The sequence below is a fragment of the Ochlerotatus camptorhynchus genome, unplaced genomic scaffold (genome assembly GCF_037179485.1).
Source record: "Ochlerotatus camptorhynchus isolate MF236.1 unplaced genomic scaffold, CSIRO-AGI_Acam_v1.1 ptg000577l, whole genome shotgun sequence".
NCBI classification, from domain to species: domain Eukaryota; kingdom Metazoa; phylum Arthropoda; class Insecta; order Diptera; family Culicidae; genus Ochlerotatus; species Ochlerotatus camptorhynchus.
Genome location: NW_027041058.1, coordinates 748,709 through 776,428, shown reverse-complemented (window position 1 = coordinate 776,428; position 27,720 = coordinate 748,709). Strand labels below are relative to the sequence as shown.

The window sequence follows — 27,720 nt, the reverse complement described above, 5'->3', positions numbered from 1 at the left end:
CTATTTTATTACCTCGCAGCACCATTTCTTGAAAAAAACCTCTTTCTTGAAAACCATAAATCGTCGGAAATTTCATAACAGCGGGTGGTCCTCCCGCAACCCGAAAACATTCCGGAGATATTCCGGCATTCGCCGTTGTCCCGCCGTGGCAGGACGATTTTTTTTATGTTTATGGAACTGTCCTGAACTTCTCAGAACTTACCCTTAAAGATCTTGAAACTTCCCAAAAGTAAGGACTTTAATGTAGCGCTTGGAACTTCCTTGAAGTTTTCGAAACTTATCAAAATATTTCGGATATTTCCCAAAATTCTTGGTACATCATTGCCAAGAGTAACGCCCTGGTTCGGCAAAAAAGAAAACTTGCTAGGTCTTGAGAACCCTTATTCCAGTCACAATCATGTTGCAGCAACTTATTTCGATGGAAGCGTGCTGCTTGGGAAGTTAGTCAGTGTTAAAAATAAACCTAGTTTTCCGAGAATTGCGCCGAAACTTTTAACTTCTTCTTATTTTTTGGCTTTATTACGTCCCTACTGGGACTTTACGTTGGCCTTCAACTTAATGTTAATTGAGAGATTTCTAAGCCTGTTCTCTTTTTGCACCTACAATGGCAAGTACAATCATACTCTATTGTCTAGGAAAGTGGAGAAAATTTTCAACCCAAATAATTCATAGACCGGGACCGGGAATCGAACCCCGTCACCTCCCAGCGTGGTCTTGCTTTAAATCTGAACCTTTACCGACTGAGCACAGAGAGGACACTTTTACCTGCTTGCCAGTAAATTTACATAAATTGATTTTTCGCCTCCAGTCCGTTCGTTTCGTAGCACTCGAATTAGTATCCCTTCTTTACGATTATACACCTGTTAATCCGCATTTTACGACCTTCCTACCTTTAGTTATGCTTTTAGTTCCTATGCTCGATTGCATCGCATTGCAGTGTGGTTTGCAGTGTGTGTGTGTGTGTGTGCGCGTGTGTTCCCTGTGCGTGTCCTGTAGTACGTGCCCGTGCGGTAATATTTTCCATTGAGACTACCGAGGCTGCTTATCACACTCTCTCGCTCTCACCGTGCCTCCCACCCGGGTCATATATCGCAGTCGTAATTCCTGTAAGGTTCTGTCTGTTTCACAGTTGCAGGTAAACGCACAGAAGGAGAACAAAAATGGCACCATGTCGCCGGACTCGCCGGAACCGGAAGACAGCTATACGCTCACGCCGCGCACCGAAGCCAAGTACAACAAGATCGACGAGGACTTTCAGATCATGATGCAACGGAACCAGCAGCTGTCGGCGAGCGGGCGGGTGAACATGGCCGGCAATAGCTACTCGCTGCCAGTGTCGGTGCCGGTGATTGGGACGTACAACGATTCCAGCATGATGCAGAGCAGTCCCCAGATGGCACACAATAGTATTAGTCCGCGGCCTTCCAGCTCAGAAACGGATTCAGGTAGGTTACATGTGTGTGGCACCATGCGGCTCCATGGAAATGCGTACTATTATGGAACGTTTCCCTGACGAGCGACAAACCATTCAAGAAAAGGTTTCTAAAGATTATTTAATGCAACTTTTTGGATTGAAACATTAAAAGATTATGCCAGCAACTTTTATTATATTCATCGTTGGATAACAAACCAACAAGGAAGTTACCGTTTTAAATTTGTCACCTAACTTTGCCCTGTACATATTACGACCTTCATGTTCGCATTCATGGCTTCCGAGAAGGCTAAACTTGCTGCAACACAGTCGTTGCGTCACTATACTAAAGAAATTATTCCTCGAGTGATCTGCTCTGCATGTAATCGCACAGTTCTAATCCATTTTTCTCACCCCCATTGCAGTGTATCCCTCCGGCGGAATTCTGGAGATGTCCAACGGATACCCGCATTCGGCGTCACCCCTCGGCGGATCTCCCAGCCCCGGACCGAGTCCAGGTATTGGCACGCACCAGCATAACCACAATAACAATAACCATAACAAAAGTAAGCATGCAAGTGTTTCCTAACGAGTAACAGAGTAACAGTCAGTGATTCTGTTCCATTCACCGATTTAATGTGTTTTGTAAGTGTGTGCGTGAGCTTGCCTGACTGCCTTAGTAGGCTACGATAACGAAATAATCCTGCCGAACCCTTTTCGACGTTTTTTTTGTCCGCGTGGCCATTGCCTGGTATGAATAAATAATAATAATTAAATGACGCGAGAGTACTTGAACCTTGATTTGGATTGAATTGTTTGATTCGTGCCATTGAAAACGCGCTCTAGAGCGTTGTTCCAAGGTGATACCGGTTGCCGCGCCGGAGCAGCAGGCGCGAGCTTGAAATGGGGGAGGCCTTAAAGGATGAGGGGGGAAAATTACCAGGAGCCAATTCGTCGTGATTTGCGTCACAGCGCGCGTGAAGCATAGCGACGGCGACGACAAAAAAAAACAAACGATGACGATGATGCTGCTAGAGGCGAATGCAGAATGGAGGTGGAGGCAATGTCGATATACACACATTTCCCGGGAAAAAGCTTATTGCGCTTTGGCAGCCGAGCGTTGATGTGGTTTTCCCATTTGTGACAGTGGTGCTTGGGCTGTTTGCTGGTGTGTTGGTTTTTTTTTTGCTTTCAAATGCTCTCGTTAAATGAGTTTGCAAGTTTTAACTGGTATGATTTTAATTTGGTTAATGGAATGGTTCCGATATACGGCTGATTGCGCGGAACTAGCGCTGCTGCGGACATGCGGCGTTGCAGTGCGTGTGTTGGCAGTCGGAAGTAGAGCTGCCTAACTAGGTTTGCCGGGGGAAACATTAGGCAGGGAAATGTGAATTGCTGCATTTTGTCATGATTTTATCGGATTTTATCTAGGAAGATGAATCGGCAATTTATAAATGTCTTCTTAATTCGTTCTTAAATTTAAGTTATTCGATAAGCCATAAAGTGCCATAATTCTGCTCATGGCCTATTGTCAAGCATTTAGCTAAAATATTGCGCTGCATTACAGTGGGATTATTTATCCTTTGTCCATGTAGGTACAGGTACATACTACCTATCTACATTTTAAGTATAATTCACAATTTGTAATTAGGGGATATGTGGGTAAAATGCCCATGCTAAGGAAGATCTACATTTCATCAACATAGGGAATCGATATTTAAGTACAATTCCATCTAAATGTTGTTTTAGGCGGCTATTGGCAAGATATTACAATTGATATGCTTTAAAATTCTAGTTCAATTGGGTAAAATTAAAAAGGCCAGCAAAAATTTCATGATTTCATACCATGGAAGCATACATTTAGGCTTTGTCTATGTTCTTCCTCTATTGAATTTCAATGGTTCACGCCTGATGGTTATGCTTTCCACACTACAATTGGTGGAGTGCGTTTCATGAAATCTAGACTAACATTTGCAAGGGGCGGGAGAGCCAAAATGTGAACAAACCATGTTTTGTCACATGTAGAGAGAACAGTTCTCAAACTACTTGATAAACACGAAAAAGTAGAAATCAAATCATCAAAAACGGTTCCTTTTGCATGGCGTATTTCAAATTTTCAACTCTATGATGCATCTGGTTGTTACGCCTTGCACCAAAACTACGAATTATATTGTTTTAATATGCAAAACGTATTGATTCTGTAGTATCTAGTAACACCCGATGCATCCGATTGATATTTCACGTGTAAAGAAGGAACAGAAAGAAGACCTGGTGGAGGATCGACTGTATCGTTGAATATTTTATTGAACGGCTACGCAGTCTTTGTTAAATTGAACGAGTTTTTATTTACCCGACGTTTCGACACGGGGATCCAGCGCTTGCTTGCAGATTTCGTTTCCGCCCCGTCGAAGTGTGTGGCCGACCCACCTCCACTTTCGCTCTCGAATTTCTGTTGCTATCGGCTTCTGATGACATCGACGATGGAGCTCGGCATTCGAGATCCAGTTGTGAGGCCACCAGGCACGAATTATATACCACAGGCATCGGTTGATAAAGACCTGCAGCTTTTGAGTGTTCTCCGCTGATACACGCCACGTCTCGCTGGCGTATAACAACACGGATTTCACGTTCGAGTTGAAAATTCGGATTTTGGTGCGTTGACTTATCTGGTTGGATCTCCATACGTTTCGTAAACTCGCAAAGGCAGCCCTAGCCTTCTTGATTCGTGCACCTATGTCGCTCTTGGTCCCGCCGTCCGACGCTATTTGGCTGCCAAGATATTGGAAACTTTCGACCTTCTCCACTGCTTGCCCCGCTACCGTAAAGTTGGAAGGGTTGCCCGTGTTGATATCAAAGGATTTGGTCTTGTTGACGTTGATGGTGAGACCCGCCGCAGAGGAGCGTTCGGTTAGGTCATTGAGCTTACTCTGCATATCAGAGCGCCGTTGTGCTAGTAGAGCAACATCATCAGCCAAATCGAAGTCGTTGAGATGCTCCTTGGTGATAGGCTGCCAAAGCAGCCCACGGTTCGGTACACGGTCAATTGCACCTACCATGATCTCGTCGATTACGATGAGAAACAGTAGCGGTGATAGTATACATCCTTGTCTAACACCAGCGACTACCCGGATAGGGTCGGACATGGCTCCGTTATGCAGAACTCTGCACGTGAAAGCCTCATACTGCGCTTCAGTAAGGTTGACGATTTTATCCGGGACTCCCTTGCATCTCAGGGCGCCCCACAGATTCTCGTGATTGAGACGGTCGAAAGCCTTTTCGTAGTCAATGAATACCAAATAAAGGGACTCTTGGAATTCATTGACCTGCTCCAGGATGATGCGGAGCGTGACAATATGGTCCACACAAGATCTTCCGGCACGGAATCCTGCCTGCTGCCGTCGGAGAGTCGCGTCGATCTTCTCCTGTATCCGATTCAGGATAACTTTGCACAGAACTTTGAGAACAATTACTGAAACTTACTGAAAGCAAAGAAAAGAAATTACTGGCGTACTTTTATCGAGGGACTTTCTAGAGAAACCTCCATGACAACGCTATGGAAAAAGGCTCGCTATATGCGAAACCGCTCATCCTCCAATGAAGAATACTCCTCTCAATGGATATTCGAGTTCGCTAAAAAGGTTTGTCCAGGCTTTGTCCCAGCACAACCGACTTTACGGGATACAGCCCGAAGTAACGGTTCTCTGGATGAACCATTAACAATGCTGGGATTTTCAATGGCGCTTCTTTCATCGAATAACTCGAATAACATCGAATAACATCGAATAGCGCTTCTTTCATCGAATAACGCTCAACGTCGATTACTTAACCTGTATAATTCCTTTATGGAACTCAATATAGTTCCAACAGCATGGAGATAGGGTAAAGTAATAGCTATTCAAAAGCCTGGGAAACCAGCGTCAGATCACAATTCTTACCGTCCGATCTCTATGCTAGCATGCCTGAGGAAATTATTAGAAAAAATGATCCTATCAAGACTTGACCATTGGGTTGAATCAAACAACCTGCTTTCAAATATGCAATTTGGTTTTCGAAAGAGTACAGGAACAAACGAACCCCCATAAAACCAAAATTGTTACTTGGGAAGGAGCAATTGGCTTCAGTCTTTTTGGATATTAAGGGCGCATTCGATTCAGTTTCCATAGACATACTGTCAGTCATTTGGCACAGTAACGGATTACCCGGTATTTTAAATAATTTCTTGGTTAATTTGCTTTCAGAAAAACAAATAACCTTCAATCTAGGTCAACTGACAACTTCTAGAATAAGCTGCATGGGCTTACACCAAGGTTCATGTTCAAGTCCCTTAATTTATAATTTCTATGTCAAAGGTATTGATAACTGCTTAGGTAATCGATGCACGCTTAGACACCTTGCAGGCGATGCCATGGTTTCCCTGAGAGGTCCACGTGCGGAAAACTTGTAAGGACCTTTGCAAAATTCCCTAGATAATCTGTCCTTCTGGGCTTGAAATTTGGGGATTGAATTTTCAACGAAAAAAACTGAATTGGCAGTGTTTACAAGGAAGTGGTTTCCAGCCCAACTGCGTCTAAATCTTTTGGGCAGAGACATTACACAATTTTTGACCTTCAAATACCTTGGAGTCTACGTATTTAAAACAAAAGAGTCAACGAAGCATTAATTTTCTACGATCAATTTCCGTGACATGGTGGGGTGCTCACTAGACTGATGCAAAATTTTAAATTTTCGCTCAACAGTGCTCAAACGGTTTCAAATTGGGCCCTGATTAGCCTCCCAAAGTTTGAACTCATTTAGTGAGAAACTGACTTTGCACAAACCATTTGAAGTTTATATGGGAATTACTATAGAGAAACCATAATTTCGGTTCATATCTATCTCAAACTCACCAGTTCACTCTACTTTAGAAAATGATAGCTGAGCTTGTTGACAATTTTCTCAGCTACAACTTTGTTCAAGACTACTTTTCGATCAAATGTTAGGAACAAAAGTTATTAATGATTCAAGTCACTGATGTCTTATGATTATGCTCAATCAACTGTTCAGCAGGAAACATTGATGTTTATGGCGCGTAGAATAGAGGACAAAAATCATAGCTACTATGTCACACTGCAAAATACAGTGTTGCCCACAATACAGTTGCTTAATCTTGCCATAAGATTATCAATCGCTTAAACAACTAATAACTATTTAATTTGACGTTTGGCTGAAAAATGATTTTCTGCAAAGTTGTAGCTGATAAAAATTTCCATAAGAATAGCAATAGAATTGGTTAACAGTACAATATGTAAAAATGCTAGAAGACAATGAACAAAAAGTTTTGTTTTCCCATAGTAATTTCCATATAAACTTCAAATGGTTTGTGCCAAGTCAGTTTCTTATCAAATGAGTTTAAACTTTCGGAGGCTAATCAGGACCCGATGTGAAACCGTTTTAACACTGTGGAGCAAAAATTTCAAATTTTGCATCAGTCTAGTGTTCACCCGGAAGACCTCATTAAACTATATAAAACGACTATTCTTTCTGTTCTTGAGTATGGCTCATTTAGCTTCCTCTCGGCAAGAAAAAATCACCCAATCAAATTGGAACGTATTCAATATCGTTGTTTACGCATTGCCCTTGGCTGTATGCATTCAACACACAATATGAGTCCAGAGGTTCTAGCGGGCGTAAAACCGTTTCTGGGAGCTCTCATCAAGAGTATTGATCAATTTCAAAGCAAAGCTCGAATTGAGCACCCAGTCTAGACTCGTGCGAATCTACCTTAATGATATGTCATCGGATATTAGCCTTCCGTGCTCAACCGCCTTTCGGAAACTTCAGGAACCTTGTTCCGTTTATGTTGCTGAGCTAGCAGCAATCAACTTCGCATTGGAGATGATTTCCGACGTGCCCACAGACCATTACTTCATCTTCTCGGATAGTCTCAGTTCGATTGAGGCTACTCGGTCGATGAAACAAGGTAGGCACTCATCTTATTTCCTTTCAAAGGTAAGGGAGCAGATGAGTTTGCTGGTCGAAAGATCATATATGATTACCTTTGTATGGGTCCTCTCACATTGCTCAATCCCAGGCAATGAGAAGGCGGACTCTCTCGCAAAGGTAAGCGCACAACAAGGCGAGAGTTGGCAAAACGGTTGGCCAAGTAATTCTCTTGGGCGGTGGTTACATTCCATTACTCCAAATGTTTCTTTGAGAGCGTGGTTCAAAGATCTGGATGTAAGTCGGGGATTCATTCGCGTGATGTCAAGACTTATGTCCAACCACTACTCGCTAGACGCACATCTCTACAGAATAAACCGGTTATCATGACATCGATCACGCACTTTGGCATTGCCCGGGTTATGACGCCTCCAGAGTACGACACGACCTGTTTCTGTGCTACTTGCCCCTGCCCAGCCAGCATTTGGTCAACCGTTCGAGAGTAGTATATGAAGGAGGCTTCAGAAACCTGTTTCCTACCTAGCTCCTTCCAATCGAAATTGTTAACCATTAACCTCGAGCCCGCCACGAGTAATTGGTACCCAATTCTAATCTAGATTTACTGCTGTTAAAATTGCTAATTAAAAAATTACTGATTTTTGGCTCCGCAAAGTGTCACAAATGACTGAGCCTAGTAAATAAACGAACTAATTAAAAAAAAACAACAACAAAACCGATTGTTTATTTCAGTAAGGTAGACTTATATTGATAGCAAACGTAGCTTATTTGAATGCTAATGTCTGTAAATTCTCGAGCTTTCTGTGGTATACCCGCCATCAGTATCCTCAGATACCTTAGTGGCGGCTTTCGGTTCCGTCTATTAACGCCTCTTTAAACTGTGCAAGAAATTGAGTACAGTTTGTTCTGCAATCCTTTCGTTGTACAATACCTCACGGATTGAACCAACGACACCCATTTCATCCCTCAATGGTGCTCGAGCCGGGCACTCCACCGATAGATGATTTACATCTAAAACCGCACCACATCCCTGGCAGTAGGCCACACTGCCGCTAAAACGAGGTCCATCAGAGGGCCGTGTATGACCAATCCTCAGCCGAGTCAGAACTTTCTGATCTCGAGAAATGGGTACATCTTTCCACTCTTGTGGAGTGTTCTTGAATCACGGTTGTTATGCCAAGATACATTCCATGCGTAACGCGAGGTCTGCTTCACCCAGCGGGTAGCGTCACTATAGGGCACCGAAGTGGCCTCTAGTTGAGCAAGACGACCCTGGTTAGCTAGTTTATCAGCAGCCTCATTCCCTGGTATACCTGCGTGCCCAGGTACCCATACAAAGGCTATGTTAGCGTACCGTTGCACCTCCAACAACCACGGGTGTCCAACCCGCCCATGCTCAAGGGCAGAAAGACAACTCGCAGAGTCAGATAATACAACGGCCTGAGACCCGTTTGCTAGCCTGCAAGCTTGCCACAGCCTAACTCGCTGAGATAACGTGGGAAAATCTACTCCCGTCAAGTTGCTCCACCATCCTCTCACCCTAGCAATTGTGGGCCTGTCATTGAGGATGGGATCCCTTTCTAACAACCTTCCACCAACATCCACCAAAGATACCTTTCCATTCTCCACCAATAGGGAAGCTATTGGTGAAGACCTCAGCGCTACACTCCAAATTGTGTACGCCTCATTGTACTGAGGTTCCAGAATCTTGAGCAGGGAGACACCACCCCTGCTCCATAATTCCGCTCCGTAAAAGATGCTAGGGACAACCAGAGCCCTAGCAACCTTGGTCAATGTACTACGAGAGGCTTCAGAGAAGCGACCATTTAGGGTACGAAGGATATTCAACTTGTTGTTGACTCCTGATGAATGTGGGCGTCTTAGTGGAATACCTGTATAATGAGAGAGAGAGAGTTAACGGCGCCGGTGGTGTAGTGGTAAGCGTGATTACCTCTCACCCCAGCAGGCCAGGGTTCAATACCAGTCGGCGCCGCCGGGATGTTCTGAGGCATAACATCTCTGATCACGTCTTACTTCGGATGGGAAGTAAAGCCGTTGGTCCCCGGTTCATGAGTTGATGGGTCGATAGGTAGGGTCCAGGTGTGGGAGCTGCCTTCCTGGCACGTCGGTAGCATTGGTGCTCAGCACGGAAAACAAGATCGACGGAAAAAACAAACCAAAGGAAAAAAAATGAGAGAGAGAGAGAGAGAGAGAGAGAGAGAGAGAAGGATTAGTAATTTCCATTTAATTCCACTGAGTCGAGTATTAGTACAAGACACTGAAGAAGTCTGCACATTGTAGACGAAATACGCGTATCTGTCAAGGATAAGCAAATAAGGTAGTGGAATTAAATTGTTGTTGACGTTATCCTTCACCAAATTGGCGTGCTTAACAAATCGGAGTTTGCTATCAATAGACACACCAAGCAGTTTCATTTCGCGCACGGCCTTGACCGCATGCTCACCGATACTAAGAAATGGCAGACTCGGTCTGTGATGATGACCAAAGCAGACGTTCGGGGGAAATCACAAACCCAACACTATCTGCCCAGTCAACGACAGATCCTGCATTTTATGCCTAACCACCATACCGTATTTACCTAACACGATGAGGGTAATATTATCGGCGTACAAAATAATGTATACTTCCTTAGGAATGCGTTCAAACACTGAGTTCATGGCAATGAGAAACAGTGTAACCGATATGACAGACCCTTGCGGGATGCCATTCTCCAGCAACCTCGAGGAAGAGGTTGCGACAGCGTTCAAAACTCGGAACCTACGGTTCTGTAGAAAGTTTTCTACGTAGTTAAACATACATCCTTGGAAGTCCCAGTTCTTGAGCAAAGTCAAGATAGGAAGCTTCCATGTCATATCATATGTCTTGGACAAATCGAGGGAGACTACATCTACATGCAAATCTTCCGACGAGGCCTTGTCCAACAAATGATCGAGCTCAGAGAAGAACGTCTACGATCCATAGCCGCATCGAAATGCGTGTTGCTGTGGGTGGATCCGTCCTTGCCTCTCCAGCTCAGTTGACAGACGACGATTAACCATTCGCTCGAGTGTTTTTCCCATGCAGCTCAGCAGAGTTATCGGTCGATAACCATCCGTTTGGGTTCTATCCTTCCCAGGTTTGGGAATGGGAATAACCAGCCCTTCTTTCCACTCGTCCGGTATCTGGCCAGAAAGCCAGACTTCGTTCATAGTGTCAAGAAGAGCCAATCGGCCGACAAGAGGTACTCTCCTAAGCAGGGGATACCCAATGTCGTCAGGGCCCGCAGCCTTACCAATGCAGCGGCGCAGGGCCCAGTTGAGCTTTTCAAGTACGAATACCCTGTTATAGTCTTTAACAAGACTACACTGCCTGTCACGGGAGTAGCGGTACTCCCCCTCAGCCAATGACTTTACACGCAGGAACTCATCACTGTGATTGCTGTTTGCCGACACCTTGACGAATTGATCAGCAAAGGCCTCACTGATAAGTCCTGGGTCTTTCGTGTAATCGCCATTCGACTTAATCACCCTCTCAACATGTCTATTCTTACCACCGACAGACTTTACCTTTCGCCATAGCTCAGCTAGTGGTTTCCGATACGTCCGCGGTGAAAGCAGACCATGTATCCCGCTGCAAGATTACGCTTCTAGATTTAGATCGAGCGAGTTGGAACTCCCTCAATCTGTCGGCCCTAGAAGGATCATCAAGCTGCAACCTACGCAGCGCCCTTAGACATTTACGTCTAGCCCTAATCGCCGTATGAACTTCTGTCCCCCACCAAGGGACAGTTTTCATACCTCCCCTCCCTCCGGCCTTTGGGATGTGACGATGAGCGGCCTTACTCAAGATTTGGGTCCAGTCACCTGGTCTCAGTATCGTCTGAGTGGCGGCGTGCCTCCATCTCCTCTTGAAATCATTGATGCCATTTGCTTTCCTCTTTGTTTCGAATAGTTTCCGCTTACCCAGAGCACAGTACCTTTCTATTGGGCGAAGTTCTGGACAGTTTGGTAGATTGGCTGTTTTTGGCACGTATTTTTCCTCTTGTGCATCATACCATTCCAGGACGGATTTTGCATAGTGACAAGAGGCTTCTGATGAATGGTAGCCACCGCATTTGCAAACATTCTTTCTCGCACACATCTTTGTTGATAGTGCCGGTAGAGATGACACTTTTTGGGATTTCCGACAGCAACTACATATGGCCTGCCAAACCAAATACGGAAGCTTCTTTGTCCGGAAACACTCGGCAACGGCATTCCTTTGCATTGTGCGTACTTCCACTTAATTCGACGCCATTTTACCAAACTGAACAAGAATATTAACATGTTGTACTACGAACTGTCATATAAGTGAAACGTTTCAGCTGTTCGTGAAATATTTCAAAAACTACACTGAAAGAAAAGTGTCCGAAATTTTACGTGGACAGGCTTTAGAAAGTAGAAAGCGAGCAAAGGATAATTTTGAGGAAGGTACGAATCTGGTCGAGTATTCGCCACCACTGGCAAAAAGGGTATGACCGCCGATTTGCTCATGTACCTTCGATGTACGGAAACACTGACGTATTTGTCGTCAGTTTTAGAAATTGCAGCTGTTGTTGCCTCTACCACTGTACGTACTCCTGTCATTGTCAACTTCATGATCTCCAGGAGACACGGATAGGGGAGGTACTGCTACTGTACCTTTCGACAGCTTTCGACCAATGACAGTATGTTTTTCTGCATGAAGTGAACGATTTACAAAGACTTGCTGCAGTGAATATCCTAAACAAAAATCCAAAACCTCAAACACTTGAGTTTAACTTCGATATCTCAAAAGTTGTTTGATGCCCTATATTCGGCAATTTGTATAACTTTGTAAGTTTAAAAACCTTGAGAACTTATCATGCCACAGAATCTAGTGAATGCTCCATTCCTTGCCTCGGAAATCTTCTAAGAATTCCATAAAAGTTTACATGGCAATTTTCTTAAAATTCTTATCATAATCACGTAGAAAATATTCTCAAAATTCTCCTGCTTGTGGTTCACTCGTTCAGCCGAGGTTTCGTATATTATTTTACCAAAATCAAATTGGAATTCACATCAGAAGTCCATGCATAGTTTTTCAGATAATCGCATGAAATTCTATTCCCTTAGAATTCTTCTCTTGGAACCCTATCCTGAATCTTCTTGGAATTGTACTAAGAATTCTTTGGAAATTTGCTCAAAAATCTCTTTGAATTGCTTTTGATTTCCCTGGCCTTCTCCTCATAATTCTCGTAATAGTCTCATCAGAGCTACCTTGGAATTTACCTTTATTGCTCCTTACAATTTTCTTAAAATACTTCTAAAATTTAACTCGATCTTCTCAGTTTTTTTTACAAATATCTCTAGAGTATCTTAAAATTTGACCCAAGCGATTATTTTTTTTTTTAATCTGAGATCTTAACCAATTATCGAAAGATTCAAAAATGTGAAAAACTGAGCTAGTCTCAAAATCTCGAAATTTTCTCATGTAATCTTCGACAAACTTTTCAGTCCGAGATTCCAATGTCGTTCCATGGTTTTCTTAATAAATTTCCTAGTTCAATTTATCATTCGATGCAGAGATCCACTCGGATCTGTCTTATGTTTACTAATTTATTTGAATTATTGAACACAATTTGGCAATTTGATGCAATCTTAAAGCCTTTTGGAGTATTCCTTTTCACCATACATACATTTATTTGTACAACATCACATTTAAGATAAGACATAATCAACAATAGTACGCCACAATACTCGGTTTGCGGCTGCCGCTCTCCATCCTCGGTCATGCCCAATGCTCGCTAGATCACGCTCTACCTGGTCCGCCCTTCGTGCTCTCTGCGCTCCACGCCTTCTTGTGCCAACCGGATCAGTAGCGAACACCAACTTTGCAGGGTTGTTGTCCGGCATTCTTGCAACATGCCCTGCCCACCGCATCCTTCCGGCTTTGGCCACCTTCTGGATGCTGGGTTCGCCGTAGAGTGCAGCAAGCTCGTGGTTCATTCTTCGCCGCCACTCACCGTTCTTCTGCACACCGCCGAAGATCGTCCTTAGCACACGTCGCTCGAAAACTCCGAGTGCTTGCAGGTCCTCCTCGAGCATAGCCCATGTCTTATTAGCGTTCTGTACATGGTACATTTGGTGCGGGGGTGAATCTTTTTTGACCGTAGTTTCTTCTGGAGCCCGTAGTAGGCACGACTTCCACTGATGATGCGCCTTCGTATTTCACGACTCACATTGTTGTCAGCCGTCATTAAGGATCCAAGGTAAACGAATTCCTCCACTACCTCGAAAGTATCCCCGTCTATCGTGACATTACTTCCTAGACGAATCCTGTCATGTTCGGTTCCGCCTACTAGCATGTACTTTGTTTTTGACGCACTCACCACCAGTCCGACCTTTGCTGCTTCGTGTTTCAAGCGGGTGTATAGTTCTGCCACCGTTCCAAATGTTCTTGCGATAATGTCCATGTCGTCCGCAAAGCACACAAATTGACCGGATTTCGTGAAAATCGTACCCGGCTGTTGAGCCCGGCTCGTCGCATTACACCTTCTAGAGCAATGTTGAAGAGTAGGCATGAGAGTCCGTCACCTTGTCGCAGTACCCGGCGAGATTCGAATGAACTGGATAATTCACCCGAAACCCTTACGCAGTTTTGCACACCGTCCATCGTTGCTTTGATCAGTCTGATCAGCTTCCCAGGAAAGCCGTTCTCGTCCATAATTTTCCATAGCTCTGTGCGGTCGATACCGTCGTATGCCGCCTTAAAGTCGATGAACAAATGATGCGTTGGGACCTGGTATTCACGGCATTTCTGGAGGATTTGCCGTACGGTGAAGATCTGGTCCGTTGTCGATCGGCCGTCAATGAAGCCGGCTTGATAACTTCCAACGAACTCGGTCATTTTAGGTGATAGACGACGGAAGATGATCTGGGATAGCACTTTGTAGGCGGCATTCAAAATGGTGATCGCTCTGAAGTTCTCACATTCCAAATGGTCGCCTTTCTTGTGAATGGGGCAGATTATCCCCTCCTTCCACTCCTCCGGTAGCTGTTCTGTTTCCCAGATCCTGACTATCATCCGGTGCAGGCAGGTGGCCAACTTTTCTGGGCCCATCTTGATGAGTTCGGCTGCGATACCATCCTTACCAGCTGCTTTGTTGTTTTTGAGCTGCTGAATGGAGTCCTTAACTTCCCTCAGCGTGGGGGTTGGATCAGTTCTGTTCTCTGCTGCACTGACGTAGTCGTTTCCTCCATTGCGCTGGTCTCCCGTGCCTACGTTCTCCTCGCCATTCAGGTGCGCATCGAAGTGCTGCTTCCACCTTTCAATGACCTCACGTCCGTCCGTCAAGAGGCTCCCGTCCTTATCCTTGCACATTTCGGCTCGCGGCACGAAGCCGTTGCGGGATGCGTTGAGCTTCTGGTAGAACTTCCGTGTTTCTTGGGAACGGCACAGAAGTTCCATTTCCTCGCACTCCGCTTCTTCCAGGCGGTTTTTTCTCCCGAAAGATGCGGGTCTGCTGTTTCCGCTTCTGTTTATACCGTTCCACGTTCTGTCGGGTTCCATGCTGCAGCATTACCGCCCACGCTGCGTTCTTCTCCTCCAAAATCGCTCTGCACTTCTCGTCGAACCATTCATTCCGTCGACTTCTTTCCACGTACCCGATGGTGCTCTCGGCTGCGTCGGTGATGGCTGCTTTTACTGTACTCCAGCAGTCCTCTAGAGGGGGCACATCGAGCTCGCCCTCCTCTGGCAACGCTGCCTCGAGATTCTGCGCGTATGCTAAGGCGACATCCGGTTGCTTCAGTCGCTCTAGGTTGTACCGTGGCGGGCGTCGGTACCGTACATTGTTGATGACGGAAAGTTTTGGGCGCAGTTTGACCATCACCAGGTAGTGGTCAGAGTCGATGTTAGCGCCACGATAGGTCCTGACGTCGATAATGTCGGAGAAGTGCCGTCCATCAATCAGAACGTGGTCGATTTGTGATTCCGTCTGCTGTGGTGATCTCCAGGTGTAACGATAAGGGAGGTGGTGTTGGAAGAAGGTGCTACGTATGGCCATGTTCTTGGAGGCGGCGAAATCGATGAGTCGTAGGCCGTTCCCGTTCGTCAGCTGGTGGGCGCTGAACTTTCCAATCGTCGGTCTGAATTCCTCCTCCTGGCCTACCTGAGCGTTTAGGTCTCCTATGATGATCTTGACGTCGTGGCTTGGGCAGCGATCATACTCGCGGTCGAGCTGCGCGTAAAAAGCGTCCTTGTCATCATCAGTGCTTCCGGAGTGAGGGCTGTGCACGTTGATTATGCTAAAGTTGAAGAATCGGCCCTTGATCCTCAACCTGCACATTCTTTCGTCGATCGGCCACCAACCGATCACGCGCTTCTGCATTTCGCCCATCACGATGAAAGCTGTGCCCAGCTCGCGTGTGTTGCCGCAACTCTGGTAGATTACCTCTGAACGTTCGCACCATGGATCCTGTCCAACACACCTCCTGCAGCGCTACGATGCCGAATCCGCGGTCCTTCAGTAGATTGGCGAGTATTTGGGTGCTCCCGATGAAATTGAGAGATCGACAGTTCCACGTGCCGAGTTTAAAATCGCAAGTCCTATTTCGTCGCTGGGGTCGTTGCCGTTGGTCTCGGTTCGTATTCCTCTGTTGCTGATTTTCCGTTGCAATGCTTTTTTTACGGCTGGTACCATATGTAGATATTAATATGAAACCGGGAGAACTATGATCGGCAACATTAGAAATAGCTTTGGCATTTCCTTTAGTATTCGATCCCTTTGAAATTTTTCTCAATATTTTCTTTGAACTATAGTCAAACTCACCTAAGAAAACCATCAAAATTATCTTCAGAAATCCCTTAGAATTGTCTTGGAAATTTTCCATGAATTTCTTTTTAATTTTTTTCTATTTTTTAAAATTATTCTCAGGCTTAAAGCGCAAAACAATCAGGTTCAATGAGCGATTTTCATATGAATATGAACAGCCATCGACCTCATCATTCATTCACGTCCTCGTGAGAGTTTGAATGATTGGGAAGTAAACAAGTCACTGACAGCAGAGCACTCAGTCAGCACGTTTATTCTCCCGTGATGGTACCCAATCCTTGTTTTGAATGACTGAGCGTACATTTTCTATAGAAAAATGCCTTAATTATAAGCTGTGTGAACGAAGGCAAGCGGTGTGAGTCACCTGTTCGTGGATGACTGAATGTTTATGTTGGCTTTTTCATTGTCTCGTCCTTTAAGCTGGGTTTAGACTAGGCAAGTCAAATCAGTGCTAACATTTGAAAACGGCACAAAAGCCATTTGTAAACAAATGGTTTGTGGGCCCTTTACTCACTACTTGAAGTACACCCACGCGACACAACAGCAACATCGGGTAGGGGAAATTTTCCCCTTCCTGACGATGCTGTTGGTTTGCGTGGGCGTTCTTCGGGTAGCGAGTAAAGGGCCCACAAACCATTTGTTTACAAATGGCTTTTGCGCCGTTTTCAAATGTTAGCACTGAAATGATCAACTCAGTTGAATTCAATTGGTTTGAAAAGTTGAGCCTGATTCAACTTTTTTTCAATTCAAGTGAGTTGATCAAGTCAATTGAATGGCATTGTTTACACGTTCAAATACACGTTTAAAAAAATTGTTACTTTACATTTTGATGTTATTCATTATTATTACTTTTATTTTTTATCAATGACATTTGGGTGGCAATGACATTCACAGGCGAATTTATTCTCATTGAGTCTCCCTAGTGAAGTAGATTTGAGAATGATTTTCCGAACACTTAAGGAATTCCTTAAGGCTTCATCTCAGAATTATGTTAGAATTCTTATCAGAACTCCTTAAAATCTTTTCCAAAAAATAAATTTCAAGGGATGATAAAAATGGGTGTAGGTCATTTATCATAAAGTCGGTAGGCATAATGCCCTTTGGCATAATGTACAAAAAATTTAATTAAAAAAAACAGTGAAGATATTTTCTTCTTTTAAACTTGAGCAGTTCTTTCGAGTTTTACTGTTCTTGATTTTTAGAGTGAATATGTGTGTTAATATGTTAACATATTATGCAATATGACCATTATGCCAAACGACTTTAGGTCAAACAGCCTTATGCCAAACGGCATTAGGTCAAATGTGGCACAATCACCGGACCGGACCGGGAATCGAACCAAGCCGGCCCCAGCATGGTCTTGCTTTATAGATGCCCTTTATCGACTGACCCAAGGGAGACCCACGAATTTCTTGATTTTCATTAACATTATACTAACTGACTTTATTGTTGCAAGTTTGGTTTCACGTCAGAATTTTAAACGTTGTCAACTCACCACTTACAAAGCACAGCAGATTCAATTTTAATAAGACCAGTGAAACCGCAAATTGCAGCTTCTTTCCCTTTCATTTTCCCAACTCTAGTGCAACATCAAGCGATCAAACAAGGTTCCCCGGGAAGTGCGAACGCGAGGTCATCCAACCTCCGGGTGGTGATACCGACGCCCATGAACCCAACCATCAACACCGACGATCTTTCGTACGAGGTAACGAGCTTTCCACTCCGAACAACGACCGGAATCCCGATAATCAACTCCCTGTTATCTTTCCTTTGTAGCAACACTCACGGCAGCAGGCGTCCAATCTGAACACCCCGGTCGTAGCTCTACAGACGCCCATTCCGGGTCTATCGAACTACACGACCACGCTCGGTTCGTTCGGGGCGCAGGACTTCTCGATCAATTCCGACCTGAGCATGATTGCATCGTGGGGTGCGGCAGCCAGCAATGCCCACGCGGCGCAGAATGCCATGAACTCACTCGGACAGCACTCGAGGTAGATAGAACGCAGTAGAACGCTTTTGGCCGCTTTCTAACTTCTGCTGGAACCCTAACCCAACCCTTACCCATCATCCATCCTTCCGCCACATGCCTGCATTATTCTCTTTCTCTATATATTCTTTTTTATTTCTTTCGGTAGTTGGTGTCAAAATTAAAATTGCTCACACTTACTCAGAATATTTTTCAGCAGCGGTCTGCCTCACCTGACCGTACCGAATAGTACACCCCCGCCGTCGACTTCGCCGCTGTCGGTGAAGATCAAGGCCGAACCGATTTCGCCACCGCGGGAACACCAAACGTCGTCCCACCACCACCATCACAGTAATCTCAGTGGCGGAGGTGGCCCCGGGGGAAATAACGGCGGAGGAAATGGCGGCCAGAACAACAACAATCAGCTCACGGTGACGTCGATGGCAGCCTCGGTGGGTCACAGTAATTCGTCCGTGACGCTCGGTAGCAGTTTGAACCATTCACATCTGATACATTCGAGGCCTTCGTCGACGGGGCACCTGACGCCGACGCCAGGTGAGTTGTCTCGGGGACGGGGATGTTGCGGAGAGAACCTTTGGAAAGAACGTTGGAATGCATTTGGAATTTCTGGAAGCACTTTTATATTTGCATGCTTATAAACATCGACAGCGACAGTGTCTTCAAAGTGTTTCAGAGTTAAATGATTCACTCCAAGGATTTCGCAAGGTTTTTTTCTTATTTATTTTAAGAAGATAACATATCAAGGGGCTGCCTCTTGCGTAGACAGTCTGCCATATATATATTTTTTTAATTTGTATGGATCGTAGACGCTCTCCAACGCCAGAGACCTTGCCCGAGCAAAGTCGGTTAACAAAATGAAAGCAAATCAATTTTGATTTTGACTGTCGCGAAATAAGTCTGATTACATATTGTGCTTTAAATTTCTTTCAGGTGTTTCAGCAACTTAACTTCAAGCTGTGCTGTTAACGTCTTGTTGAAAATTGAACTAACGATTATTGTCTAATTGTTTTGTTCAACCCATTTTAGGACATTCTTGACTGGTCCGGGTGGGATTTGAACTCAAGTTTTTCAACGTAAGAAGCACGGATACTAACCATTTACGTCAGGCCCGTATTCAGCTAAATACTATGAATGCAAAATCAGTAATCAAACTGATTTCATTGATAGCAGGATTAGTTTTCCGTTTGATTCAACAGTGTAAAATGTTGCTCTCATTTTTGCTATGTTAACCGTTAAGTAAAAAAATGAGATCAATGGGAGTATTCAAAATAAGTTACATCATAACAGCAAATTTTAATTTCAATTTGATCTCCAGCTTTGCTCGGGTGTAGACTATGTCTAGTGATCTTATCGACTCCAAATATCCAAATAATGGGCCAATTGTTATGTTTTGACTTCTACCTCTTGACTCTGTCTTATAAGTTGCCTGGAAACCTTATTAGTTAAATACAGAGGACGTATGAATCAACCTTACTGGCACTAAGCATCAACTCCAGGTCTTTATTTGGTCTACTTCAGAAAGTATATAGGTTAATTTCATAGCTTTTAAAGCTTCATCAAGGACCATTAATGTTTAACCTTATAGACCTTATGGGAAAAGTTTAAAGATCTTATGAATAAACTCCAGAGGTCTTTCGGGTTAACTTTGCAGATCAGACTGCGGAGGCAGGCCTGTTGGGACGAAAGTTTAGGGGCTGTTCATAAACTACGTAGACAGTTTAGGGGGGGGGGGGTTGACAACTATCCAGGGCCCATACAAATTTAAAAAATCTTGTATGGACAATTGTCTACGCAGGGGGAGGGGGGGGGGTCAAGAATCCCAAAAAACTGTCTACGTAGTTTATGAACAGGCCCTTATAGACCTTACGAGTCATTTCCGAAGACCTTACAGCCTAAGCCTACACACTACGAAAAAGACATGTAAATTTCAGTGCCCTGAGACCGACACATGCAAGCGGCGCTTTTGACATAAGAGTCAATTGAAAAGGACGAGAAAATCATTTCTAGATGAACATTTCAAGAGGTCCTATCTGCATTGATCGTTTCTCTTCATCGACTTTCTCTTTCATTAATAACTCAGCTGCAAAAACATACCCTGTTGTGTTTGACGTTTTGGGTACTCAATAAGAATCTTCTTTATCAAACTAAGTGGCAAAAATAGCACGAAATCTGTTTGTATAGCCGTGGTTATCAAAAGAGAAAGTCAATGAAAAGAAACGATCATATCAGATAGAACCTTTTGAGATGTTTATCTAGATTTCAATCAAATACACTTTTCGTCGAGTTGCATATGTTTCAGTTTCAAGACACTTAATTTTACATGCCACATTTGTTTACGTTCCATGATTTACGTCAAAGCTGAATTACGTCTCGTGTAAAAATAATCATTTCTAAGTGTGTAGATAAGGTTTCAACTCCAAATAACATGTCTCTAGGCTCAAATCCCTTTGCCCTGAGTTGCTGGCTATTATGGGTTAACATTAGCTTCCTAACCCTGAACTTCGATGGTCGTACGGGATAACTACAGCAGTCAACTGAATTATCTTCAGTGACATGAAGGGTCGACTCCGGAGGACTTATGGGTTAACCTCAGTTGCCCTAGGAGTCACCTTATGGGCTGACGTATGCGTTAACTTTGAAGGGCTTTCTGGCTAAATATAAAGACCCTATGGTTACGGGCTATATCTAGGGCCTTACGACTCATCCTTATGGAATTCTGGATCAATTGGGTCAACTCCAGGTATGGATCTTTTTAAGAGGACGCATGGATTTCGTTAAGAGGAACACGATGCCTTCGGTAAAATGTGTAACGGCAAACTTGCAATGTTTGTAAAATCATAGCTCAGCCATTTATAAACAAATTTCAAATCTATTGGCGCTATTTGAAATTTTATACTTTAACGATTTATTCGGTGCAATAGATTTAATATTAATCAATAAATTGCTGAGCAATGGGCTTTCAAAAAAAAAAAAAAATCAATGCTTTAATTTCAGAAGTCATGAATAAACTTCTACCAATTATCGATGCCACGGACAGTCCAGTGGACACTCCTATCCGGTACGCACCCTAGCGACTTCACATTGGAACTGTGTTATGAAAATTTTCAGAATCTCATGACTAAAATGCCATATTGCATCTTCAGATCACCATTTTAAATCGATCTTTAATTTTGATAACGGCATATAGAAAAACTGTTACTCGAAAAATGTTTGCCCAATCAGTTTAGTACATTGGATAATGTTGTAGGGAACATCTGGAACTATTTGAAAAAAAAAATCACTCTTTAAAAAATTTCGCTATTTTTTTTTTATTTAAAATAAAAACATTAAATAAGGGAAATGGCTCTAATGTTTGCCTACATAATCGAGTCAGTACGGTTTTACCGAGTTTTTGAATTGCGGAACTGTTCGGTAAAAGTTTAAAAATCTGTGGAAAATTTATTAATGAGAATATTTGTTCTGAACTTGTACATACTTAGTTCTGTTATCCCCATTTAATGATATAAAATAAAATTAGTCGATTTTATTAATTCCTTACGGATAACGGTCATTTGAATTTTTACCGACTTTTTCAGCAATTCAAAAACCCAGTAAAAAAAATACTGACTCCTGTAAAAAAATCTTAGTGTGTATGGATCGAAGATTGGGACCATCGCTAAAAATCTGCTATTTATCAATTTTATCTAGATGAACGCGTCATTGAGACGGTACTGATGGATGATTTTGACCGCTATTGAAAACTTAGTCGATTGCTGAATTTATGTTTGGGCCCAAATTAGGGGCATTTAGGCCGACATTACATTCATTTCCCCTAAAACTTAAAATCGTTGATGAAAAAAGTTAGAGGCAAATGAATGTAAATGAATGTAAATAATTTTCCATGCCTGCTTCCAAGAAACTCTTAGGGATAATTTCATGAAAATTCAGAGGATAATTATTAAGGCAACCTTAAGTGAAATCAGATAATTCCTTTCAAATGAGTTTTGTGGAACTCCAGAATCCAGGAATTAAAACGTAGGGAGGGTTCCAAAGTAGCTGTGACTAGAATCTCAAGAGAATCCTGAGTAAATTTCGTTCAAAGGAAAATTCCAACAGCATACTGAGGAGGATGCCAAGATAATTCTGAAGAGACTTCCAATGGAGTTCTGACTGAATTTTGAGAAGAATTCTAAAGGATTTCTAAGGAGAGCTTCAAGGTTCTTGTGAGTAGAATTCCAACCCAAAGGGTATTTTGAAAAGAATTTAATTAAAATTCGGAGAATAATTCCAAAGGTGTTCTAATGAGTATTCCAAAAGAATTCTAAGGAAAATTTCAATGTTTTGAGATTAATTTCAAAGGAATACTTAGGAGAGTTTTTTCTGTAATCATTTTACGAGAACTCAATTAATAGTTGGTAGGGAATTTTGAAGAGCATTTCATGGAATTTACGAGATAACTCCAAGAAAATTCTGAGTAGAATTCGAGGGAATTCCAAATATAGATTTTTAGGAGAAAACCGTGGACGCCGGCTTCATTTATATTAACGGGATTCATTTTTAATTTAAACTTCAAGTAACCCTAGAGCATCATAAAGACGGGTTTCTGGTACAGTAACCACTCCATATATGCGGTGGGTGGTACCGTTTACCTACAGTTATTTTTCGGTTGTCCTTCAATAATTTGAGCTGATTTTCTGTAGATATCTAGTTTATGATTGACTCTAATCACATTCCAAAAATCAGCGCAAGGGCAGCCGAGGAACAGTGAAGGATGGACGATACGGAGGGGTTACTGTAGCCTTATTTGATGTTATGCTTTGTTTCTGCGTTCTGTTTCACAATGTTCCATTTCACTTTACTCCACCCCATGAGCTAAATGTCGTACGAGCCAGTTTTAGTTTGCACGGCGTGCAGATTAGGGGGACTCAAATAAAAAAGTGTTCAGATTAAAAACGGTCAGATGACGGCTCTACCCCATTTGACGTAGTGCCGTTTGGTGTAATGGCCATTTGACATACAGTTGTGTTCAATATAATAGCAGCGCAGGCTGATTTCCATACAAAATGGTCAACTTTGACATGATGTAACTTTGTTAACTTATGATCAACTGAGTTGAAACGTTCGCCACAGAACTACGAATATGTTCAATTTTACGACTACAAATTACAATATTTTTCGAAGCACCTGTCGGAAAGTGAGACACCAGGTAAAATTGTTCAAAATAATAGCATTAACATTAAACATTTTTAACTATTATGTACATTTGTTAATTAGGTGGGGATTGTTAGAATTTTGAGGAATGTAAAATTTAAAATCTCAAAATTGAGCTGAAATGCAAATTGTTAGTACTGCTATTATTTGGAACAAATTTTACCTAGTGTCTCACTTTCCGGCAGGTGCTTCAAAAAAGTTCGTATTTTTTAATCGTAAAATTGAACATGTTTGTAGTTCTTCGGCGAACGTTTCAGTTCAATTGATCTTAAGAGAATAAAGTTACACATGATCAAAGTTGACCATTTTGTATGGAAATCGGCATGCGCTACTATTATATTGAACACATGTCAAGGATGTCATTTGTAAAATATCACAAAAATGCGAATCATTGCCCATCACAAACAATTACGCAAAGTTTCATACAAATCGAAGAAGGTCGATTCATAAATTAATCGTATTTTTGCCTGGAACTACTCATAAGAGCATAAATAAAACAGGTAAAATTGCCTGTGAATGTTTTTTTTTCAGTCTAGAATCTAGAATGAAACGATCTATACTTACATCAATGATACAATTTCATGATTTTGCTAAGAATATACTTTTAAGTACGTCTTTAAATTTTTAAACATCAACTTTGAATTCTAAATTGATTGATGAGCTTTTTAGTAGAATAATTGTATGCCTTATTACGTTGTTTTTCATTTTAATTCTACAACTATTGTATCACTTTCACTAATTCACTTTCACTTCCACTAATTCACTTACACTGTTTACTTTCACTATCACTTAAAAAACAGATACGTATTTCGTTTACTACTTGCAAACTTCTGCAGTGTCTAGTCATAGGGCCTTAAATATTACGAGTGTCACGAGTGACCAGTTGTCACTCACGTTGAAGTGATTGCCGTGTAAATCAAACGGGAATCACTTCACCGTGAATGATAAGTTGTTACTTCACCGTGAAGTGACATCGGTAATAAGGGCCATAGACTTAAGTGTATGACTAGACACTGAAGAAGTTTGCAATTAGTCAACGAAGTACGTATCTGTTATAGTTTTCTTCAAGTGATAGTGAAAGTGAATTAGTGAAAGTGAAAGTGACACAATAGTAGTAAAATTTCTGAGGAAAAACAACGTAATAAGGAAAACTATTAATAATTTTGATTAACAGCTTCATATGTGTTTTATAACGGTTCTTGGTACTTAAGTTCAGTAGAAACGTTTGTGGCACTTTATTTATTGTTGTACCCCAAATAGATACGGTATTAAAACAACATGATTTCTCTAAAAACCTGAAAATTTTCCGTTATAGTCCTGGAAAACCTGCAATACTCAGAGAATTTTATTTAGCAAAATGAGTACACACCTTGTCAATGTGGCTGTCTTACCCCTTGGGGTATATATGATTTTTTTTTCGTTATAAAACATCATCAAATTAATAGGGAATTTCCTGCGTTGTATTCAAAAGTCTATAAAGTTTTACGATATTTTTAGAGAATTCACAAATTTTTCTAGAGCAATTAAAATAATCAAAAGTATTTAAAGAGGCACTCTTCGGCCTATAGATTTGAAGAAATACTTCAAGTCTATCATCCATTAAGGAGTTAGGTGAAGGTCCAGTCAACATTTTGGTCCGTATAGTTATATATATATACATATACCGGATATACACAGTGATATACTAACCAAAGAAATCTTATAAGAAACGCAGATTTGCTATATGGGTCATTCCAGCTCAAGTGGGTACAGAATTAAAAAAAAGTTTTGGTCGATGTCACCGATTTGAGCCAAACTTTTTTTTTTCCTTGGATTTGTTTTCTGTCGAACTTGTTTTCCGTGCTGAGCACCAATGCTACCGACGCCAGGAAGGCAGCTCCCACATCTGGACCCTAACTATCGACCCATCAACTCATGAACCGGGGACCAACGGCTTTACTTCCCTTCCGAAGGAAGGCGTGATCAGAGATGTTATGCCTCAGAACATCCCGGCGGCGCCGACTGGGATTGAACCCAGGCCTGCTGGGGTGAGAGGTAATCACGCTTACCACTACACCACCGGCACCGCTGTGAGCCAAACTTAGCCAAGACGCTTATTTTAGCATTCTGAACAAACTCCTTTTTTATTTTACTCTAAAGTGCCTAGATCATTCTGGGCTACAACCCTGGATTTCGAGATCAAATTGACGCTCTAAGATCACGAATAGCTTATTTTGTTGTGGAGTAATCTCTTCTGAAAGGTGAAATTTTTAAAAATCTCGAAAATCCAGGGTTGTAGCCGAGAGGGATCTAGGCACTTTAGCATAGAATCAAAAAAAGACGTTTGTTCAGAATGCCAAAATAAGCGTTTTGGCCAAGTTTGGCTCAAATCGGTGACATCGACCACAGGTGGTGTACCCACTTGAGCTGGAATGATCCATATACGTTCCAAAGTGGAGGCCATATACATAAACACTGGCTTTCCAATAACGATTTTGCCGATTTCAGTATAACAGAAAAGCTATTCCTGCAGCTAGTCTCCATACCTCTACCTTTGTATCCAGAAACCAGAACGAATCCACTACACCATATAATCACTTGTAAGCAGCGAATCCAAACACGTGCCATGACAAACTCGCTCTGTAACATAGCTCGATCGGAGTGATAGAAGGATATTGATATATTGCTTGCCTGCTTTGTTGCAATATACACGGATGAGGACATAGCTTGATCTGAATCGAGAAAAGACATAACAAAAAAAATCCCATTAACACACGTGTATCATCTTCGGCTTTACTTCGTGAAGCAGCTTGCCAAGAATTTGCTCGTTTCTTTCTACCGCCCCGAGTGTGCTGTGTCGCATGGGCTGCTTGTCTCGAAAAAAAAAATGAAGAAGATTATATCATTATTGCTTTCCAATTCTAACATAGCGCTATCATTCGGTTCGTTGATCGCTTGTCATTTTGTCATTTGGAAATGTTTTTCATTCCTTGCTCGTAAGTACAGAGGATTAGGGTAGAGAACTACTTCGGCCTAATCGCCCATTTTGGGCCTATCGAGCAGAAAACTTCAAATAAATTTATGATTTCAGAGTTAACAATTCAATTATGCATTTGGTACGACACTTTAGTTGATAAGATAGGGAACGAAGTCAATAAGAACGCGTGATATGAAGGTTTGCACCCATTATTTCCAAAAACAAAAGAAGCGCTCCGACCGAATCTATTTTTATCTTCATCCGATAGGCCGAAGTGAAATCATTGGCGTTTCAATGCGTTAGGCCGAGTTTAGAATCCGTAGGCCGAGTTTGGCGTCAAGAAGCAGTGTTAGACTTTTGACAATATCTCAACCATTGGTTTCTCTTTATCAAATCTTACGGTACGTACGCAAAGGTAAATTAATTTGGAAGCCATCAGCAATAATAACATTCCATTTGGTGCTAAACTGCGGTAGATTAAGAAAGACTAAGTGCGGGTTGTGCTTAATAGGCCGTAAATGGGGTAGTTAACCCTATATCAATGATAAATTATACGCTTCAAAAAGCCTACTTGGACTTGGAAAGATTTCGATGTTGATGAAAAGCATCAGACTATGTTAACGATTGGATCTTGAGTTGGTTTAGATTTCACGACACCTTCCTCCACATCCTATGAAAATCATATCTGTTATTATACAAATAGTCAACCATTTACGATCTTTCAAAGAGCAGTTGAGAAAATCGCATTCCGATCGTAGTTTTGCGTTAATTGCAACTTGAATTGCAACAAGATGGAATGCTCTTATAGTCTTATTGTTCTTATCTTGATGCAATATAGTGTGCACATTCTTATGCTATCTTTGATTATCTGGGGATGCAATATGCAAGTTAATTGACACTTAACTTTCATCAATTTGATTAAACATAATTTACGATCTAATTTGTAATAACCATTTCAGTTTCAAAAACCTTACAGCTTATTTGTGATACGGTACGATACAAAAATGAATCATCGCCAATAGGTTGAAAATTTGCATTCTTTGTATGATAATGAAGTATGATAATTGTCTACCACTCATTGTAGCACGGAAACTAAGTCCGATAGCAATGGGCGCTCCTCACTGTTTGATTTGATCAAGCATAATAACCTCTGATTGTCCTCAACATGTGACTATATGAAGGACCAAAAACGGTTTTGGTGGATCGATAGGTACGCCACCACGGGATGATAGAGAATCTCCTTCCAGTTACATGATCATACAATTGGTCAAGAAACGAGCCGTCCGACAGAAGGATACCCCAATGAGTGTGGAGAAAAACCTGCTCTTTTTCCACGAGATGTTAACAACAGGGAGTTGACAATTTCACTCTCCCCGTCCAAATCGCATCAATTCGGTGTCCTG

General features: G+C 42.2%; 1 protein-coding gene and 1 long non-coding RNA gene across 14 annotated transcripts in view; one reads left to right on the top strand and one right to left on the bottom strand.

Annotated features, from left to right (window-relative positions):
- The window catches only part of LOC135713752 (uncharacterized), a 511,705-nt gene that overhangs the window by 238,871 nt on the left and 245,114 nt on the right, over positions 1-27,720 (bottom strand). The window lies entirely within an intron of this gene.
- The window catches only part of Mef2 (myocyte enhancer factor 2), a 281,652-nt gene that overhangs the window by 246,685 nt on the left and 7,247 nt on the right, over positions 1-27,720 (top strand). For 3 of the 13 annotated variants that reach the window (XM_065236929.1, XM_065236924.1, XM_065236925.1), the window contains 5 exons: positions 1,130-1,445; positions 1,837-1,977; positions 17,735-17,886; positions 17,958-18,175; positions 18,356-18,705. In XM_065236929.1, the coding sequence (XP_065093001.1) occupies positions 1,130-1,445; positions 1,837-1,977; positions 17,735-17,886; positions 17,958-18,175; positions 18,356-18,705 (1,177 nt within the window). The remainder of the gene's footprint in view (positions 1-1,129; positions 1,446-1,836; positions 1,978-17,734; positions 17,887-17,957; positions 18,176-18,355; positions 18,706-27,720) is intronic. The other 10 variants (XM_065236935.1, XM_065236930.1, XM_065236926.1 and 7 more) reach the window with 9 other exon arrangements.